Source organism: Arabidopsis lyrata, assembly GCF_000004255.2.
Source record: "Arabidopsis lyrata subsp. lyrata unplaced genomic scaffold ARALYscaffold_6, whole genome shotgun sequence".
Taxonomy (NCBI): Eukaryota; Viridiplantae; Streptophyta; class Magnoliopsida; order Brassicales; family Brassicaceae; genus Arabidopsis; species Arabidopsis lyrata.
The window spans coordinates 21,347,987-21,368,942 of NW_003302550.1; the positions used below are offsets into that span (position 1 = coordinate 21,347,987).

Here is a 20,956-nt window from a genome sequence, read left to right on the forward strand (position 1 = left end):
AAACCAAGCTTTATATAACAAGATATATCATATATGTATTGCAAACATTATATATATTGTGTATAATCTCATTTAACCTAATAACATAATTGATTTGCCATCTCTACAGATCTTCAACTACGGAAATGTGACTCTATCTTTCGTAGAGGTTGGGGAATGCCAAATTGCCAACTCAACTGTCTTTACTAAAAGTTGTTGTAAACTAGTAGTGTATATACTACAAGAAAACCTGCATTTTGCAACTAACTTTTGCGACTAAATATTTAGTCGCAAATCTCTGCGACTACTTACCTACGTTATTGCGACTATTTACTGACGGGCCTTACTACAGCTGGAAGGTTACTCCAATCAACATACAAGAGAGATATTTCAGAACTTTTGCGGTAATGACACATATATATATATAGCTTTCATTCTGTCTTATTGTAGTATATATAGTATGTTACTAACTTACTGTTTTGTGTTATGTAGCGGGAGTTTAATTGGGATACTGGGATTACTGCCCTTGTTAAACAAGGATTCTTGGTTATAGCGCAGAAACAGATGAAAGGCATTGTCAGTCAAGTGAGGTCGAAAGGTGTACAACCAACTTGGATTAGATTTACACTTTGGACTGAGATGCAAAACTTTTGGAAGACCGCTGATGCTATAGAGAGGACTGAGAATGCTTCACAATGCAGAAATTCTGATCGTGGCGGACTTGGAGTGCACAAACACTTAGCCGGTCAGAAATCATTTATTCAAGTTCATCAAGAGATGGTAAGTTGTTTCAATCGCTCCAAATACTTTACTTTTACATAAGTTCTATAATTTCTACACATGATATTCTTTTTGTCTTTCATTTCAGGAGGAAGAGTTGGGGCGTCCAGTTTCATTAGGTGAAGTGTTTATGAGAACGCATACTAGAGCTGATGGCTCTTTTGTTGATCAAAAGTCTGAACAAGTGGCTGATGTTGGTGTCGGATCCCGCACTAGAAGTACGAGACCAACCAAAGATTGCCACGTAATCAAGATAATGGCCCATAAAGGATAAAAGCCCATTGGACCCGTGAGCCGAAGGGACGGTCGAAGTGGTTGTCACCATTTCGATAATCCGAAGTGATTGCACTGTGACACGAGTTCGGTGTAGAAGACACGGGTAAGTCGGTTCAAAGGCACTTGGGCCAAAGGAGGCGAGGCCCATGAAGATCAGAGTCAACTCAAATTCAAACGTTGAGCATTAAAGTCGAAGAATCAAAACGGACACATTTAAGAAGGAATAATTGTACTTAATTGCTCATTTTAATGTCGTTTATCTATGTATAAATATAGAGGCCAATGGCCATGTAAAGGGGGCTTCCTCTCAAGAGAGAAATACTATAGCAATTTTCGTATCAATTTATAAGTTTTTTACATATTCATTTTTGTCCCTCAAGAATAACCTTTCCCACTTAACAAAATACTTGAGTGTGTGAATCCGACATCCACATTTTGGCGCCGTCTGTGGGGAAATTAAGTTCTTGAGTGGTCAGATTTTTTCTTTATCACACTTCCGAGATAAGCAACAATGTCCGGAGGAGACGCCGCTGAGACATCATTGGCCGAAACCCTCAAAGCTATGCAGCAAACCATGTCGGACATATCACAAAAGTTCTCAGATGTGGAAAAGGCCGTCGATACGTTGCAAACATCCCAGGTATCTCTTAGTCAAAACGTCAATAATATACAAACTCGTGTTCGCTCTTTAAGTGCAGGAAACCCGGTGGGAATCCGAAGAGGGATATTCAACTCGCCAAGTTCCGCTGCACGAAATGAAACCAGCGGACAAACAACTCCTGGTGCTACTAATTATGTAGCTCAGACGTCGGAAGAAGAGACGCAGCTCGGGGATGAAGAACAACTTGCAGCTCAGTACGAGCAGGAGAACCTCGACCAGTTCGAGACCATGAGGAAGGTTAGCCAGGAATTAAAAGAAATGAAATCAAAATTTCATCAGGCTACAAGTTCGGAGCCAGACATCAATCGAGTCATTGAAGAAGCTAGGCGAACCCCTTTTATCCCGCGAATTGCAAATTTGAGGATCAAAGATTCCCGGAAGCTCAAATTGGACCCTTACAGTGGATTGGAGGATCCAAAAAGCTATCTCGCAGCTTTTCTGATCGCTGCTGGAAGAGTCGAATTGGATGAAGCTGATGAGGATGCAGGTTACTGCAAGCTTTTTTCGGAGAATCTGTGTGGCCAAGCTCTAATGTGGTTCACCCAATTAGAGCCGGGTTCGATCAGCAATTTCGACGAACTATCAGCCGAGTTCTTAAAGCAATACTCTATCCTTATGGATAAAAGCGTTTCGGATGCCGATCTTTGGAACTTAACGCAAGGATCTAATGAGTCACTTCGAGTTTTCATCACCAAATTCAAAGGAGTGCTGTCAAAACTCCCAAGAATCTCACAGCAATCAGCTTTATCTGCCCTACGAAAAGGATTGCGACATGATTCAAGGTTTAAAGAAGACTTAATACTTCATAAACCAGACACAATTCAGGATGCACTCTTCCGCGCAAACAACTGGATGGAGGTAGAAGACGAAAAAGAAAGTTTTGCCAAACGGAATAAACAAGAAAAGCCGGCAATCACCGTCCCTACCAAGAAGTTCGAGCCTAGAGAGAGCAAAGGACCAAGGAAGTTTGGGTCGCAACCCTTCAACAATTCCGTCGGGAAACAATTCCAAGGGAAAGGAAGATCAAACACTTGGGTCCGTGATGAAAGTCTATATTGCGACATTCATAAAGTAACCGGACATTTAACCAAGGATTGCAGCGTTCTTAAAAAGCACCTCGCAGAGCTTTGGGCTAGTGGCGATCTTTCTAAATTCGATATAAAAGATTTTGTGAAGGAATACCACGAAGCAAAAGAAAACTCCAAAGATCAAGATTCCAAAAGACCAAGGTTATCCAACGAGGAAGAACCAAGGAGTTCGAAGAGTAAGATCAATGTGATTCTAGGAGGTTCTAGATTTTGCGGAGATTCAATAAGTTCCATCAAAAAGCATAGGCGAAATGTCTTACTCAAAGCAAGTTTGAGCGAAGAAATTGATTTTTAAGGTGCCCCAATATCATTTAACGAAGAAGAAACGCGGCATCTCGAAAGACCGCATGATGATGCTCTAGTTATTACTCTTGATGTCGCTAACTTCGAAGTATCAAGGATCCTTATAGATACAGGCAGTTCGGTCGACTTGATCTTTTTAAGTACTCTAGAAAAAATGGGAATCAGCCGAGGAGACATAGTAGGACCCCCATCTCCGTTAGTTGCGTTCACAAGTGAGTCAGCCATGTCTCTCGGAACAATCAAGCTACCGGTCCTTGCCAAGAAGGTATCGAAGATCGTGGACTTCGTTGTCTTCGATAAGCCCGCAGCTTACAACATCATCCTCGGGACTCCCTGGATTTATCGGATGAAAGCAGTCCCCTCTACATACCATCAATGTATCAAATTTCCAACATCAAGTGGGGTGGAAACAATTCGAGGAGATCAAGAAGCTTCACGGACGTGTTACTTAGCTAGCCACCGTTTGAAGATCCAATAGTAATTAACAAAGCCCGCAAAAGAAGGACTAAGGCAAAAATTTCCTAGTGGGCAGGAAAAAGAGGATGTGGTAGTAGAAGTAGTATTAGAAGAAGACAAACCAGATCGGAAAATTCGAATTGGAGCAACGTTGACTGGCCAAATAAAAGAAGCTTTGATCGAACTCTTAAGGAAAAACAAAGCATCATTTGCATGGTCAGCAGCGGACATGCCTGGTATAAATCCGAGTATAATTTGTCATGAACTAAACGTGGATCCAAGCTTCAAACCGGTAAAACAAAAAAGAAGAAAGCTAGGAGTGGAGCGGGCAAAAATAGTAAATGACGAAGTGGATAAACTCTTGAAGATAGGGTCCATAAGAGAAGTGCAATATCCGGAGTGGGTAGCAAACACTGTCGTTGTCAAGAAAAAGAATGGGAAAGATAGGGTTTGCATCGACTTTACAGACCTAAATAAAGCATGTCCCAAAGATAGTTTTCCGCTCCCGCATATAGATCGACTTGTAGAGTCCACCGCTGGAAATGAGCTGTTAACGTTCATGGACGCCTTCTCGGGTTATAATCAGATAATGATGAACCCCGACGATCAAGAAAAGACGTCATTTATCACAGATAGAGGTATCTACTGTTACAAGGTAATGCCTTTTGGTTTGAAAAATGCAGGAGCGACTTACCAACGGTTGGTGAACAAAATGTTTCACAATCACCACGGGAAGACTATGGAAGTCTACATAGATGATATGTTGGTTAAATCATTGAAGAAAGAAGATCATGTTAAACATTTGGAGGAATGTTTTGATATTCTCAATAAATATCAAATGAAGCTGAACCCGGCGAAGTGCACATTTGGAGTCCCATCCGGAGAATTTCTTGGCTATATCGTGACAGAAAGAGGGATTGAAGCCAATCCAAATCAAATTAACGCCTTTCTGAACATGCCATCTCCAAGAAACTTCAAAGAAGTGCAACGGTTGACTGGGCGGATTGCGGCCTTGAATCGTTTTATCTCGAGATCAACAGATAAGTCGTTGCTTTTCTACCAAATTCTAAAAGGGAACAAAGGATTCCTTTGGGATGAGAAGTGTGAAGAAGCTTTTGGGCAGCTTAAGGCATACTTAACCACTCTACCTGTACTGTCCAAACCGGAAGTAGATGAAAAACTCTACTTGTACGTTTCAGTCTCAAACCACGCGGTTAGTGGAGTCTTGGTTCGGGAAGACCGTGGGGAGCAGAAACCAATTTACTACGTGAGCAAGTCAATGACGGATCCGGAAACCAGATACACAATGATGGAAAAACTTGCACTCGCGGTGGTAACTTCGGCTCGGAAGCTGCGTCCATATTTTCAATCCCATCCGGTTGAAGTATTAACTAACCAACCACTCCGAACAATACTTCATAGTCCAAGTCAGTCCGGACGTTTGGCGAAATGGGCGGTGGAATTAAGCGAGTACGACATAGAGTTCAAAAGCCGGATCAGTATGAAGGCTCAGGTCTTAGCAGACTTCCTGACCGAACTACCAATACCTGGAACGATAGAGCAACCGGAGAACCAAACTTGGAAATTACACGTAGACGGGTCTTCAACAAAACAAGGATCAGGAGTGGGAATCAAGTTGGAATCTCCAACATCAGAAATTCTAGAACAATCATTCCGATTGTTATTCAGTGCCTCCAACAACGAGGCAGAATACGAAGCCCTTATTGCCGGACTTCGACTAGCACAAGGAGTTGGAGCTAAGGAAATATTGGCTTATTGCGATTCGCAATTAGTAGTTAACCAATTTAATGGAGACTATGAGGCCAAAGATTCAAGAATGGAAGCATACCTCGAAGTGGTGAAGGATCTATCTAAAAATTTCTCGAAATTTGAATTAATCCGTATACCTCGGGGAGAGAATACAACTGCAGATGCACTTGCCGCATTGGCATCAACATCAGATCCTGAGTTGAAGAGAGTTATTCCAGTAGAATGCATCTCGGAGCGAAGCATTCAGGACAGCAAGGAAACCCTCGTCGTTACAAGGTCTCGAGCAGCGGCGCGCGACCGTGGCGAACCAGAGATCGAACCGCCACCCAACAAACGAAGAAAGTCAAAGGGATCAAACACATCTAACAAGGAACCCGTTGTCTTAGCTGAGGATGTGATTCCAGAAACAATATTGGAAACCGAACCATTAATCGAGGAGGATATTCTTGAACCAAATGAACATCCCGAACCAGAGCCACGAATATTTCACAAAGTTGACCAAATTCCGGCTAAAGACTGGGGGGCTGACTGGAGGGAGCCAATAAAGCACTACATCACGACAGGCGAGCTCCCAAAGAATAAATGGCAGGCCAGGAAAATGAAAGTCGTTAGCGCGAAATTTTGTCTGTCAAAGGATGCGTTATATAGACGAGGTGTCAGTGACCCTTACCTATTGTGCATTTTTGGGCCCGAAGTCGAGATCGTCATGAGCGAAGTGCATGAAGGATTATGTGGGAGTCATTCATCAGGAAGAGCTATGGCTTTTAAAGTTAAAAGAATGGGGTATTTTTGGCCCACTATGATCACAGATTGTGTTAAGTTCGCCCAAAGATGCAAGCACTGTCAACTCCATGCACCATTGATCCACCAACCGTCGGAATTATTCTCCTCCATTTCCGCCCCATACCCGTTTATGAGGTGGTCAATGGACATCATTGGACCATTGCACAAATCAACTCGAGGTGTACAGTACCTTCTAGTCCTTACGGACTACTTTTCAAAATGGATTGAAGCTGAGGCGTATGTTGGTATCAAGGATTCGGCGGTGAAGACCTTTATTTGGAAAAACATTATATGTCGGCATGGAGTTCCATACGAAATAGTTACTGATAATGGACCACAATTCATTTCACACGAGTTTGATGCCTTTTGTGCGGACTGGGGAATCAAAGTTAGTTATTCTACTCCACGATATCCGCAAGGAAACGGACAAGCTGAAGCCGCGAACAAGACAATATTAAGCAATCTTAAGAAACGCTTAAGTCATCTAAAGGGAGGATGGTATGAAGAACTCCAGCCCGTCCTGTGGGCCTATCGTACAACCCCTAGGCGACCTACAGGAGAAACTCCATTCTCTTTGGTTTACGGCATGGAAGCGGTAGTACCAGCCGAACTCAATGTGCCCGGACTTCGCCGAACAGAAGCACCGTTAAATGAGGAAGAAAATTCAGCAATGCTTAATGATTCACTAGATACCATAAATGAAAGGCGTGATCAAGCTCTAATTCGGATCCAGAATTACCAACAAGCAGCAGCCCGATATTACAATTCTAAAGTTAAAAGTAGGCCGTTCTTCGTGGGAGATTATGTATTAAGGCGCGTCTTTGACAACAAAAAAGAAGAAGGTGCCGGTAAACTTGGTATTAATTGGGAAGGACCTTACATCATTACCGAAGTGGTTCGGAACGGTGTTTATAGGTTGAAAGACTTAGAAGACAATCCGGTCAAGCGACCTTGGAATGTGATCAACCTAAAGAAGTTTTATGTTTAAAAGCTACATGCATTGTTTATGTACATGAACTACGATTTGGCTTGATCCTGAAATGGGTACGTAGGCAGCTCAAAAACGAGTTCAGCTATTAATAAAATTTTTGTTTTATTTCTTTATTAAAGGAAAAAGGTTCGGCTATGCGAACATACAAGGAATTGGAAATAAAGCGTTTATTCAAGAAAAAAAAAAGAGGCGAAGTGTCCCTCATCGTACACTTCGAACTACGAAATCCTCGTTGACGAGCAGAACACTTCAATTCCTTGACCAGCAAGATCGAGGATTGACATCATGCAGTCCGGAATTCGAGCAAAGTCAGAGATTCCAAGCTCAATCCACTCTCCGGGGTGAGATTCAAGGATGTGAAGATTTCTTGACACCGTAGTAAGCCTGCGTTGCATCCGGTTAATCCTCTTCCGGAGCCTCCTCTTTTCCGACATAAGCTTCCGGTGTTGAAGTTCAAGTGCCTCTATGAACGCCGTCGCTGTTCCTTGGTCTCTGATTGGGAGATCCCTGATCAAAGCACATGGGGCTCGGATCTGAGATCTCGAGAAGCCGCGAAGTGGGGAAGGCTGCCTGCTTGGCTCATTTGAAACATCTTCATTCATCATTCCGATTCTGGAGAAGTCGGGCATAGATTCTGAACAACGAAGATTGAACTCCATACTTGCTAAAATGAAAAGAAGGGTGAGAAGTAAAGGGAAATTGAACCTATAATTTATAGGAACCCCATATCCTTAGCAAGCTGCGGATTTTATCCAAGGAATGGAGTGATTCGCGGAGAGATTCATGCCTTCGAATGGATCCTGCATTAAAAGACGCATCTCCAAGAATATTTGGAAAGAAAGGAAAGTAGCAAATATTTCCATAAATAAAAAGGGCCGAAGCCCATTACGAGTTTTTTAAAAAAAAAAAAGAAAGAAAGAAGAAAGTGAAGAAATTAAAGAACATTTATGGGAGAGGCTCAGGAACAGGCTCCTTCATTGCCGGTTTAGTCTTCGAAGTGGACGCCTTGTTTTTGGCATCCACTTCGGAACGATCCCGAATGCGTTTCCGGCAGTTGCTGGCCTCCTCCTCCAGGTCCTCTTCCTCTTCACTGTCGGATGGAACGGCGAAGACTGGGGCGTTCACGGGACCCGGGACTCCTCTAGCACGGAGATACATCCGAAGCATCTTCGGGATCTCAGCAACGGAATCGAAGTTCCGCCACTCCCATTGAAAGGGATCACTCTCCAAAGCCCGTATCTTCCTTTCCACCCGAACGATGCGAGCCTCGAGCGTCTGCCTTTTGAGTCCCAGCCGCTGCCTCTCTTCACACAAGCGACGGTGCTTGTCGGCGACCTAGCATAAAAACGAGTGAATAAGACGAAACAAGAAGTTTTAAATCAAAAACTTTAATATTTACCTTGTCGATAAAATCGCAAGCCTCTTTCTTCTCCTTCGGAGGAAAGTGAAAGACGGCGTGAGGGAAGAGAACGCCGGCCGGTTCAAAGCCGTCGCCGGATAAGAAGAGCGGACTGCCGGGATCAACGGGGGCTACTGTTTCGTTTTCCATTCTTAAAATATTTCTCAAGCAAGATTCTAGAGACATGTTTAATAAAGCCTAGAGGTAGGTAAGCCTTTATTTATAATGATTTAGGGTTTGTCTTGGAACCATAAATCCATTAATGGTAGCGTTTCCGAGTGGGTTAAACCATTTTTGGAAAATCGAGAAAAGGCAATTATTGCATTAAAAGACGAGCCGTTTTCTTTAAAAAGGGAAAGAGCAACCGTCGCAGTAACTGCAAAAGTTTCTAAGGCCCAAGCCCAACAAGTTTACCGAGTTGACTAAACCCGAAGTGGGGAACTCGCTTTAAGCCGAGCTCAGCTCTCGCATTCTAAAGAGAAAGGTCTGATCAGCCTAAAAATCTCGAAAGCATTGCCACAAGGCCACAAAAGGTTAAAAGCGGACTTTGCAAACCCGCATATAATTTTAACCAAACCCCCTTGGGTCACAACCTAGAAAGGTTTAAAAGCCTCCTCAGGCAAATATCTTGTTCAAAAGAAACAATAAAGCCTCCTTAGGCCAAAAATAAATTAAGTCTTAAAGATAAAGGGACAATCCCCAATTTAAAGTGGACACAGCCACTACGGAGTAATCTCCACCCTGGACTCCGGCTCAGCAACCAAAGTTTCATTCACCTCCTTAACTGGTGCTTGATCAGATGAAGCTCCCTGGCCACCCTCCGCGGTACAACCAACCTCCGGAGTGACCTCTGGTACCATTGGAGCTGCGGGCGGGACAACGTCTTCCGTCTCACTTGAACCTAGAAATAATGATTCCAGTCAATCAAAGGTACAAGGTAAGAAAAAGGTAAGCCACAGGAGCCAAGTGTTACCTGCCCAGTCTAAACCCGATTCACTGATAGGAGGTGATTCAGTAAAGAATGCCTCGAAGTCAAGCGGGTTGAAGACCGAAGTGGGAAGAGCTGCTAAGCGACTCCGTTTTTCAGAAAGGTTAGTCGACAGCTCGGTCCTTTCTTGCTCCTCGGAGAAATCTGCTTCATGGATTTGGTCCAGCAGAATCAAGTTGCTTTCGTGCTCCTTGATGTCTGACTCCAAGTCCGACCTAGCTTTCTCGGTTTGCATGAAGCGAATGGCCCCTTGGATCAATTCCATCCCGCGTCCCTTAACTTCCTTTCTGGCCTTCGATGCCGACCTTGCCAACTCAGAATCACGCAACTTGGCTAGCGCCTTGTACTTCGCGTCAAGCTCGATAAGTTGGTTGTTCAGGGTGTCGGCGGTTGATTCGGATTCGTGAAGTCTACCCTGAACACCAGACAGTTCGTCCTGGAGTTTGTAATTCCGGTCATAGTAGTCTTGCAGTTCCCCCTTTACCTGCGCCAACTCCGACGTCAACCTATCGACCTTATCCTCCAGATCGTGCTTAGAGCCAGCAGAAGAGTTGAGGTCAGCCTCAAGCGCTGAGAATTTCTTCTTCCACATGTCAATCTCCTTCTCCCGTCCAATGACCAACCCTTCGTAATGTTCGATCATGTCGTTAAATTCGCTCTGAGCCTGGCATTATTCATGAACCCGGGATGGCGAGTCAATTCGCAGAATGGCAATGCAATAAAAAAAAAAGGAGGGAAAAACGGAACTAACCCGAGATGAGTGATGCGCGTGAAGTAAATAGCGTTCACGAATCGCAGGGCGCCATTTGTCGAAGTCTGGCAAGATCGAACCCGATCGGGTCTTGAAGCATCGGAAGACGCTGCCCTCTTTCTCCATAGCTGCGAAGAAGGAAGAGTTGTAAAAATCGGAATCTTAATGGAAATAAAAAAAAAAACGTTGAAGACTGTATGAATCACCAAACCTGAAAGCGATTTGACTTGAGGGACGAGAGCAGGTTTTAACCTCGAGGAAGCATCTCGAGATTCAGAATCTCCCTTTTTCGGAGACACGCTCCGGGCAATCTTTCCACTATCAGACTGGGAAGAGGAAGACATATCAACCGGTCGTGGAGGACCCATTGGTTCAGAAGGAGGGGATGATCGAGGTGAACGGTCAGTCCGGGCCCTTGACTTTTCCCTCTGCGGAGAAGAATCACTGCGAGAGGACTTGTCTCTCTTCCGGCGAACCAAGTTCTTAATTGGTTCGTTACTAAAATCATCCCGGGGAGGACGAGGTGAATCACGGCGAGGAGATTGACCCCTCCGAGGAGAACGTGAGTCGCGACGATCGCGACGAGGAGTTAATCTGAAGGAAGCTACAGATCGGGCTCCCTCGGTGCTGCCATCATCAACCAGCAAGGTCCTACTGTAGTCCTTCCTGTCAATAGAAGTCGCGAGAAACTTTTTCTTCTCCTCGCAAGCCTCAGCCATCGGCTTGGAAAGCAACTTACGCTTGGCCGCAAGGGCCCGAGATGACATCCCCTAAGTTGAGGGAGGGGGCGGAATTTGGTGAAGATGACCAGGTGGACTCATCCTGAGTTTATGATTAGCTTCTTGGAATCGTTCAAAAGTGAAAGAATTCCAAAAGGTTTCCCCTTCAAGAATTATTTTGAAGAATTCGATGAACTCTTCAGATGGGAGAGTGGAAGCGATGAAAGCTGCGAAATGAAACAACGGTGTTAGTCAATAAAGATAAAGAAACAACCGGGAAAGATACGGGCGACCTAATCACTACCGGGTTTCGCAGACCACTTCGACGGGAGAAAATCTGCAAGATTTCCAATCGAAGCGGGAGTTTTCTTAATTAGAAACCAAGGATGATGCCAATTTTCATCCTTGTTCGGAAGATGTGAAACGATGTTCCTGTTGGCATTAGGATATGCTGAGAAATACCCCGTTTTCTTCGATGAACTTCTCACGCTTAGAAGCTCATTTAGTTCAGAAACTCCGACAACGTAACCGGCCTCCGCCGCGATTGTCGTAATTCCAAGAATAGTACGGAGTAGATTGGGGGTTAGTTGAGGAAGAGCGATTTCAAGAGCCGCTAGGTATAGAACTAGGGCTTCGGGAAGAGGAAAGGTCAGCCCGCAACCCTTGAAATAAATCTCGTATACACAGAAGTAACCATCGCGATGGTTCTCTGGAGATTCTGTGGGGGAAGCTATTTGTGCTTCCGCCATAATTTCCGGCGGAATCCAGCAAAGCTCTCTCAACCGCTCAAGGGATTGAAGAGTACAAGTGGACCTGTAGTGCGGACCGGCAATATCATCAGAGCGGGTGCACTCGTCGTTGCTAGAACGCCTCTCGTCGAAAGACGGAGACTCGGGTCTATCGGAATCGGAAGTCATTGGGAAGAAGGAAAAATTCAAGATCCGGCGAAGAGGGTTTTTGGTGAAGGAACGAAGAGAGAGTTTTCGATTAAAATACAAAAGTAAAAGAAGAGAGTAATGGTGAAAAGAATTTACCTCAAGCTAATGATGAAACCGCCTCGGAAGTCGTGTGGGAAGTGGGAAGGTTTTTCCCGTTTTAATAGTAATTAATCAATATACGGTCATAATGATGACAGATATCACTCGGTTAAAAATGGCTAGTGCCGAAATTAAAGGAGTGATGAGATTTTCGGCGGGAAATCAGAAAGATTCTCGAGCGCAATCTTTGGCCACTTGAGCATTTAAAGTCCTCCGAATTGGAATAGCACTTCGAAGAACTTGGGGGGCTAATTGTTGGTGTCGGATCCCGCACTAGAAGTACGAGACCAACCAAAGATTGCCACGTAATCAAGATAATGGCCCATAAAGGATAAAAGCCCATTGGACCCGTGAGCCGAAGGGACGGTCGAAGTGGTTGTCACCATTTCGATAATCCGAAGTGATTGCACTGTGACACGAGTTCGGTGTAGAAGACACGGGTAAGTCGGTTCAAAGGCACTTGGGCCAAAGGAGGCGAGGCCCATGAAGATCAGAGTCAACTCAAATTCAAACGTTGAGCATTAAAGTCGAAGAATCAAAACGGACACATTTAAGAAGGAATAATTGTACTTAATTGCTCATTTTAATGTCGTTTATCTCTGTATAAATATAGAGGCCAATGGCCATGTAAAGGGGGCTTCCTCTCAAGAGAGAAATACTATAGCAATTTTCGTATCAATTTATAAGTTTTTTACATATTCATTTTTGTCCCTCAAGAATAACCTTTCCCACTTAACAAAATACTTGAGTGTGTGAATCCGACATCCACAGCTGAGGCATATAAGAAGACAGTTGAAGAGAGATTGGCTGAACTGGAAGAGGATGTTCATGATGCTTCAGAGATTTCCTCTGAACATTCAATGCATCCTAGAGAACTCAGCATTGATGAAATGAATGATATCTTCCTTAAGGTAAGTAATTTTTGTCTTTAGTTTGCTTGGATTATATGATTGTATTTGTTTGATTGGAGTATGATAGTCTTGTCTGCTGAGCATTATTACTTTAATATCAATGATGATTCTTATTTTTCTTTGTCTGATTTGCTTTGTGGATTGTCTTTGTCAGACTTCTTTGCTACAATCTGGATTTCATTTTTTTTTTTTTTCATTTTGTCTATGATCCTTGTCTGATTTCACTGAATGTTTTTTTTTTTTTGCAGTGTACTCATATAGATGACCAAGGCAACCCTTATGGCCTTGGATCACTGGTGGAGACTCTACACAAGGGAAAAAGGAAGGAGAGTTACGCAAGCTCTTCTTCTACAGTGACAATTGTTGAGCTTCAAGAGCAGCTGCGGCGCAAGATCTCTAATCAGGATGCTGAGAATGCAAGACGTGATGAGGAGCACCGGAAGTCTCAAGCTCGGATCGCAAGCTTGGAGAAGCTCATCCTTTTCATAAAAGACAAAGATCCAGACTTGGCAGCTTTTATGTCAACCTCTCCACTCCTTGAACCAGAAGTGATCATACCACCCACCACTACAACAACCACCCTTCCAGCCACCACAGGAGCTGCAGTCCAACCAGCAGGACACACCACTGGAACCACACCAACCTCTCCTCTATCCACCGCCTCAAATCAGGAAACTTGATTTTCGTTTCCTTTTCTCTGTATATGTGAACTTATTTATGTTATGCTTTGATTAGGATTGTTTTTGAATGGTTTGGAATTGTTTTTGAATGGTTAGGATTAATATTCGGATGGTTTTTGAATGCATTTGCTTTTGAAATGGACAGGGTTCGGACAAATAAGATGTAACTATTTTGTGACCAAAAAGTTTCAGAATTTCGGACTAATTTGTGACTAGAACAATTAACAAATGTGACCAAACTGTGACTAAACAAATTTACAAATAACTCCAAATCTCGTATCAAAATGGTTACTAATTTAGGACTATTTTGTCACCATAATTAATAAGTCCTAAAGTAGTCGCACCATATGCAACTCTTTTGCGACTACACTGTTACTAAAACATACACAGCTTGCGACTAAAGTGCGACTAAGTATTTGACCAAAGAACTGTAAACGGTCGCAAACAAGGCGCAAATTGATCCAAATATGTAAGATTATTACAGTCGCAAATGAGTCGCTAACTTCCGTTCGTTGCTCTTTGGTCACACATTTGCAACGATATTCACCAGTCACAGCTTAGTTGGTAATTTGCGACTCTAAATTTATAGTCGCCAAATAGTCGCAAATTAGCGACTATAGTGATACACAGAAATTTTGCAACCGTTTTTTTGCGACCAATGGAAATAGTCGTTATTCAGTTGCAAAACCCTCTTTTGCGACCGTTTAGCGACTAATTTCACAGTCGCAAATGAAGTGTTTTCTTGTAGTGATGGTAGAATCCTTAATCCTTTGCCCTTGCATTTAAGATGCCAGTTTGAATTCAATCCTAACAACATTTGTGATTTTTTAGACGCGGTTGTGTTTATAAATGGACTAAAAAGATCTGATATGTGCATTAATTAGGAGAAATAAATAAAAAGTAAATTTTACTCTAACATTTAAATAAGAAGAAATTCCATTTTAAATAAGTGGAAATTTAGTCTTTGATAACAAAAATCAAACTCCTTTAGTGCGTCCAGATAAATTTGGTAAAGTTATTTTCTACTATTTGGCTTATCAGTCACAGCTAAAGCTTTCTTGCTTTAGGCGTATAAAATTATTTTGAACCGGTTTTAAGAAAATATAAACTGGACTGTTAATAAAAGAAAACAAAATTGCTGATTAAAATAAATAAAATCATAATTGGAACATTTTATATGTAAAATTTTAGGTCTACTAAAGGTATTGTATATTCTGTGGTATATACTTTTACGTATAATCTTTAATTGATTCATTGGAGACCGATTGGTCAACTACACCTAAAAGTCTACTTCCTGATGTTAAAAATATTTAGTTTCACTAAACGTGTTTCTCCTAAAAGCCGCCACGAATTGGTCTACATGATATTTCACACGCAATTAGACATTAAATTATATTGTCTTAGGATTTATAGTTTATTAGCCAGTTTATTCAACTTTTTTTTTTTCAACTTTATCAATCATTATAAAACTTGACTTGAAAAGTTGTGATATATTAAATTTTCTGTTTCTGTATATGTAATATTTTCGTATTTCTAATTGAATGCATTCGCAATCTCAAACCAACACTAGAACAATCAATGAGCTCAGTAGATTCCAATGTAAAATATTCTAGCAAACAAAATTTCAGATGTTTCCTTTATATCCTTTTTTATATTTTCGACAAATTAAATATATTATATTATAAAACTATTTATAAAGTAAATAAATAATTTCAACACAACCGTTGACGCAAATATAGGTAATTGTATACAATTTCGATAAAAGAGTGGAATTGACCAAGTTTTCCAATCGGAAGTCTTAGACCATTTTCATTGGTCATCCCATAAGACTGTCTTTAAATATAAAAATAATAATAGAAAATAAATGAAGGTGTCTGTTTTTTTCCCTCAATCTCAAATGAAGGTGTCTTTAAATGTGTGAATAGGTAAGGTTAATGTCTCTAGGAAAACACTTTGTATTTCTAAAATGGGAGTGTCTTTAAATTTAATATTACACGCTAACAGATAAAATATGTTATATTCCTCGTTCATACACTCGTAGTTGGCTATCATCTAATAGATGAAACTCCAAAATTTATATCGCATGGGTTTGATTAAAAAAAGAAAATTACATGTTGTTGTAATGGATTTTAAATCATTGGATCTAAAACTCTATAACATATACATGTTTTTTATAGTCTATTAGCAAATACTAGAACACAAAGTTTTCTTTGTAGTAATCCTAAATTTTTTTTTGAGACTTATCAATCACAAAAAGTGACAAAGTTATATTCTGTTATGTAAAAATGTTCTTTGGCAGAAAGAATGTTTTAATTTTCTAAATAATATATATCATATTTATTTCAATCATATAGTAAAAATAAAAGAAACGATTTTCATTGTATCGTACCAGCATTCGACTTTCACTATTATTTTGCTATGTTTCACTGTTCTGGTATATAACAAGATGATACCTAAACTGTTCAACCGAAACTGTTATTGTTAGATTGATTGACCTGAAAGAGCGAAATAAGTCCAACTTATACGTGGGTCGACCAACGTAATTATTATTGCTTGCCTTTATTATTATTATCCATTGAGCGTTGATGGTCACGCAAATACGATCACACACGTAAACACTCACACACACACACACATATACAGTAGATACCAGTCTACTAATTCTCCTCTGTGACCATCTTGATCGGGAGCTGGTTGGATCCAGTAGCAGCGACCCTAGCTCTAGGACAAAACACGACCCTGTAGTTAGTGTTGGTGCAAGTGAAAGTGCTGGTCGGGTCGTCTTGTGGATAGCTGTACGCGTCAGGACATCTCTGTTTGAAGAATCTTGAGTACTCAGTGTCGCTACATGATCCCTGACCGTTCGTACAACAGTATTGGTTCGTCTGAAATACCGTACACGGGTTGTTGCATCCGCCTGGGGCTTTCAGTACGTTCGGACACTGTCCATTTATGTCTGCGGTACATAATATCCGATGGCAGTTCGAGCTAGTTGGGCTGGAAATAGCAGGCCAATAAATAAAAAAAAAAGAAATTATTGTCGCGTCTAAAAACGTAAAAATGTGTTTAGAAATAATGAACTATAATGGTTTACTTTTTTTTTTTTTTTTTGCCTCGCAGAAATAATGGTTTTAACTCTTATATATCATGTTAAATGTCAATATCGAGATTTTTACGTTTAGGGATCCGAATTTATGAAATAAAGAAAAAAAACTTAGTAGAACTTATGAAAAATTTATGGTGAAACTCTTACCTAAACTCCATAGGAATGTTAAAGCCATCGACAAGGGAGATGTCGTAGAAGTCTAAGTTGTTGAATTGGTTCAAAGCGTATTCAGCCAACGTGTTTGGTGGCTGTCCCCAACCAGTACATTGAAGTCCACCACTGCAGTCACCAGTTTGGCATCGGCCACGGCCTGAGGAGTCAAAGTTGCAGTTGGTCCGACCCCAAATCCGTGCCATTTTAGTGCCGGCCGCGACATCTAGCCTCCATGACTGGCCGGCATCTAGACGTCGGCCACCTCCGGGGCTTGCGGCAGCCCACACGGTGTAACTACATTGGTTCAGGATTTCGAATGTAGCGGCTGTCGCGGTGGAGATGAGAAAAAGTGCGGAGAATATGAACGTAAAGACTGGAAGGTTTGCCATTTTTTAGTTCTACTTCTTTTGTGTATGTGTGATCTTTTGTTAATATTTGTTAAGGATTTTATATAGACGTAAAGGGTTACGTATTAGTTTGATTATTTTGTTATTTAATTAGTATTTACATTTTTGAAGTTATCTAGATGATGAATGTTAATCTCATATGCTTTTATCATTTTGATAGGTTGGGGCGGCTTGACTATGTTTGATGACTTGCGCTAACTTGCGCAAAAGTCTTGTTTCTAGTTTGGGGTGTAGAATTAGGATATACTACAAGTGACTTTCTTGATTTATTATAGTTAAATACTATAAAACATATCAAAACTAATTTTAGACACGACCTTATTAAGTTGTAATAAGAGAAATACTGACAAAGACACGACTTTAAATTAATACTGACAAAGACACGACAAAGACACGACTTTTTTTTTTTTTTTTATTAGATTTAAAATCTCAGATCGTAAACATAAACTGTTTTCATTTTAATGAAATATTTACATTCTTAGCAAAAAAAAGTTCATATTTTTTTCCGTTGGTCGGAGTTGTAATTAGGAAAATTTGCATCAATAACCAACAAAAATTTAATAATTCACTAACTAACCAAAACAAAAAAAGTGGATAATATTCCGTATATTTTCTATAATATTTGCCATTATACCCTTGTTTCTTACCTTCTTTTCACTCTTCTTTTTAACTGTACTATTTATTTCTACCATCAACGTAACCACTATCACACCGTCACCACTCACCACCATAACCTTTTATCATGGTCGACTTCATCGAAGTCATAATTACCACCACATCTCGTTCCATTTATAAACACCACCACCACCATTTTCACCATGTCATCACCACCATCTCCACCACAACCACCACCACCACACCATCACCGCAACCACTATCACACCGTCACACCAGCACGCTCTTAGAGAGAAACCTTTAGTCATCGTCGACCTCCTCAAAGTGATAATGGCCACTACGTCTCGTTCCATTTATAATCACCACCACCACCACAACCATTAGTCCATTACCACCATGTCATCACCACCATAGTCTCCGCGACGCAACCATCACCACCATGCCATCACCAATACCAGTCTACCACCACCACACTATCACTATTACCGTAACCACCACCACCACACCGTCTCCAGAATCATCATAGCCACTACGCTTCGTTTCTATACTGTTTTCACTTTATTCTATACTACTTTATTTATGTCAAACTATTTACTATTTTAAAAAATACGTATCCGATTTAAAAAATCCAAACTATATCATATGTAAAAAAAGAAAATATGATTTTTAGCAGAATCACAAAATTGAATAAATTCTTACAACAATTATTAAAGCAAAAAAACTTGCCATGGGGTATAATTATTTTTTGCTCCATGTAGGATAGAGAAATCATTTTTGCCTCTCACCAAAACCCAAAATGGTAATTCTCAACGACTTTGTGCTATTGACTTAATTTCTAAGATTATGATGCTATATTCTTCATTTGCTTATGAAATATGGTTATACACCTAATTGACCCTTGTAATTATCTTAGAGATATCTGCCTCTTTTTGTTTGGACAAAGAAAAAGACATATTATTAATTTAAAATAGATTTATTTTTGCTTTCATTCATTAACTTGAATATGTGTGCTAGAGACTTATTATTATCTCTTTTTTGGAGTTTGATCAAAATTGACTGAAACTGATCGAACAAATCAAGATTGAATGGGATTATGAACTAAAGTGTCAGATTTGGTAAATGGTATCAAACTTAATTTTTGGAGTTTTCAATTGGATAAGGATAAGAGAAGCAAGACATTGATAGAACAAGTTTGACGATCTTCACTTTTTTTTTTTTTTTTTTTCATGTGACGATCTTCACTTAGGTTAACAGAGATTGCAACAAACGAGCTGATACTCTTACAAAACAGAGAAACTGATCTTTTCTTTTTTAACAAAAAAAAAACTGATCTTTCTTTATCATTTTTTTTATCCATGAGTAATTTCACAAGTCTTACACTCTGACTATGTTGCTTCCATTTAATTTAATAAAGCATAAATGTCCACACCTATATTAAGTATTTCATTCTTGCACGAAATAACGATCATGCGTGGTGCACACTATTTAAAGTAATTGTCTATTGGAGAAAAAAAAGGATGAAATTTCGATGTCAATTGTTTTTTTTCGTTAAATAGGATAAATTTTATTTGCGATCACCGTGCATTTCTTATTGGTCAATCTCGATTACCCTAAATCTGGTCGTTCAAATTTTTTTAGTTTTCAAGTTTCGACGACTGCCATGTATATTGATGTGGACATTTTACTTACTTTTTTTTTTTTATCAAAGACATATTTTATATCATCAACCATTAATATGTACATACTGATCTATACTAGACCTTAGCCAAACTGAACTATTCATGTTTCAAAAACGGTTAGAGAAGAGGACAAAACCCTCTTACCAAGCCAAAACCATCGAGTAGAGAACATCTTGAGTGTGTATAGATTTACTATTTAAGTTGTAAATACTTGGACCTTGGGACTTGAAGTTATATCACAAGATTGGTCCAGATGTCCAACAACCGAAAATATGGTCCAGCCCATAGCCAAATTACGAGTTGCTTCGTATCCTTAGCCAAATTACGTACCATGGCATTTTGAATATAAAAAGTGAAAGTTAATACTTAATAATTACGTATCATAATTTTCCCTAAAGCAGAAAGATTAGTTTGAACAAAACAAAATACTTATCCATCACTTTTTTGAATAATCATTATCATGTGTACAATGATATTTTGGAACTTTTTCATAAAAGTTCTTGAATGATGATATTCATACTCGATGAACATAACAATGGCATCTATTGGCAACCGGACATGATGCCTGGTGGTGTATATGGATTCTTGCCGGACAACATTAATGTGACCATTTGTTTTTTTGCCATGTAAACGAAATTTCTTTTGATAAATAGTTGTGATAAATAGTTGTTAGAGAGGTTAATGGAAATTATGGCCCAAAAAAAAGGAGATTAATGGAAACAAATTAAAATACCTAATTACTTTATTCATCTCTGTTTTCTTAACAATTAATATCGAGTTTACATTGGTGGTATTTCCAAAAACTTTTTCAAAGATGATACTCGTATAGAAGAAGTATCACGGACGCATCTATTGGCAATAGTACACCTATATAGATTCGCTGGTATGCGCTTATAACATGCGGCGGTAGGAAATCTTGGATTACAACCATTACCTAAATCTCTTTTAATTGGATAGTGAATATATTTTCTTCGCGCATCAATGCTACTTATAAACACGCATATTGTCACAAACGTAACATCTTTTGTTTTTATCATAATTTTAAGGTTTGGATGTAATTATATTTGGTGGAGAGATTGGAAAAGCCAATTCGTATATATAGGCAAGAGGATAAGTTTTAGTTTCACTAGCTTTAATACAAAAGTCAAAATTTGATTTTGGTTGAGTTCCAATTGAGATAGTTAAATTAAATATAAAAACCGAATTGGTGTTACAGTTTCCGTTTCAGTTTTTCTTTTCTTCAATATATACATTTGAAAATATTGAGGTTTTAACAATCATTTTTTGTTTGGTATAATTTCAATCAGTTTTTGTTTTGTTTAAAAACAATATCAGTCTCCTAATGCTAGTATTACTTCTCAAAATTTTGTTATGTTTAAAATTGTAAAATTATTTATAATATTATAAAGTGTTATTTTCTAATT

The 20,956-nt window shown here is 39.9% G+C and overlaps 3 protein-coding genes across 3 annotated transcripts; 1 reads left to right on the forward strand and 2 right to left on the reverse strand.

Moving 5' to 3' along the window:
• The first annotated feature begins 618 nt into the window (after window positions 1-618).
• On the forward strand, window positions 619-13,572 carry LOC110227425. Its single transcript, XM_021021521.1, has 3 exons — window positions 619-724; window positions 12,753-12,892; window positions 13,141-13,572. Exons 1-3 carry the CDS (start codon window positions 619-621, stop codon window positions 13,570-13,572), a joined length of 678 nt encoding a protein of 225 aa, XP_020877180.1.
• Window positions 13,573-16,081: 2,509 nt separating this feature from the next.
• On the reverse strand, window positions 16,082-17,261 carry LOC9310775 (osmotin-like protein OSM34). The gene is made up of 2 exons (XM_002874662.2): window positions 16,826-17,261; window positions 16,082-16,569 (listed from the first exon to the last, which is right to left on the reverse strand). Exons 1-2 carry the CDS (start codon window positions 17,218-17,220, stop codon window positions 16,230-16,232), a joined length of 735 nt encoding a protein of 244 aa, XP_002874708.1. The 5' UTR covers window positions 17,221-17,261; the 3' UTR covers window positions 16,082-16,229.
• A 3,050-nt stretch (window positions 17,262-20,311) lies between these two features.
• On the reverse strand, window positions 20,312-20,678 carry LOC9310776 (protein RALF-like 29). The gene has a single exon (XM_002874663.2). The coding sequence runs from the start codon at window positions 20,567-20,569 to the stop codon at window positions 20,312-20,314; it is 258 nt and encodes an 85-aa protein (XP_002874709.1). The 5' UTR covers window positions 20,570-20,678.
• Between the last annotated feature and the right edge of the window lie 278 nt (window positions 20,679-20,956).

Excerpts from the sequence above, each read along its gene's own strand:
- LOC9310776 (XM_002874663.2), bottom strand. The coding sequence starts at position 20,569 with ATGATAAAAACAAAAGATGTTACGTTTGTGACAATATGCGTGTTTATA.
- LOC110227425 (XM_021021521.1), top strand. The coding sequence starts at position 619 with ATGCAAAACTTTTGGAAGACCGCTGATGCTATAGAGAGGACTGAGAAT. Across the intron at positions 725-12,752 it reads AGTGCACAAACACTTAGCCG|CTGAGGCATATAAGAAGACA; the intron begins GTCAGAAATCAT and ends CGACATCCACAG. Across the intron at positions 12,893-13,140 it reads TGAATGATATCTTCCTTAAG|TGTACTCATATAGATGACCA; the intron begins GTAAGTAATTTT and ends TTTTTTTTGCAG.
- LOC9310775 (XM_002874662.2), bottom strand. The coding sequence starts at position 17,220 with ATGGCAAACCTTCCAGTCTTTACGTTCATATTCTCCGCACTTTTTCTC. Across the intron at positions 16,570-16,825 it reads AACATTCCTATGGAGTTTAG|CCCAACTAGCTCGAACTGCC; the intron begins GTAAGAGTTTCA and ends TGCTATTTCCAG.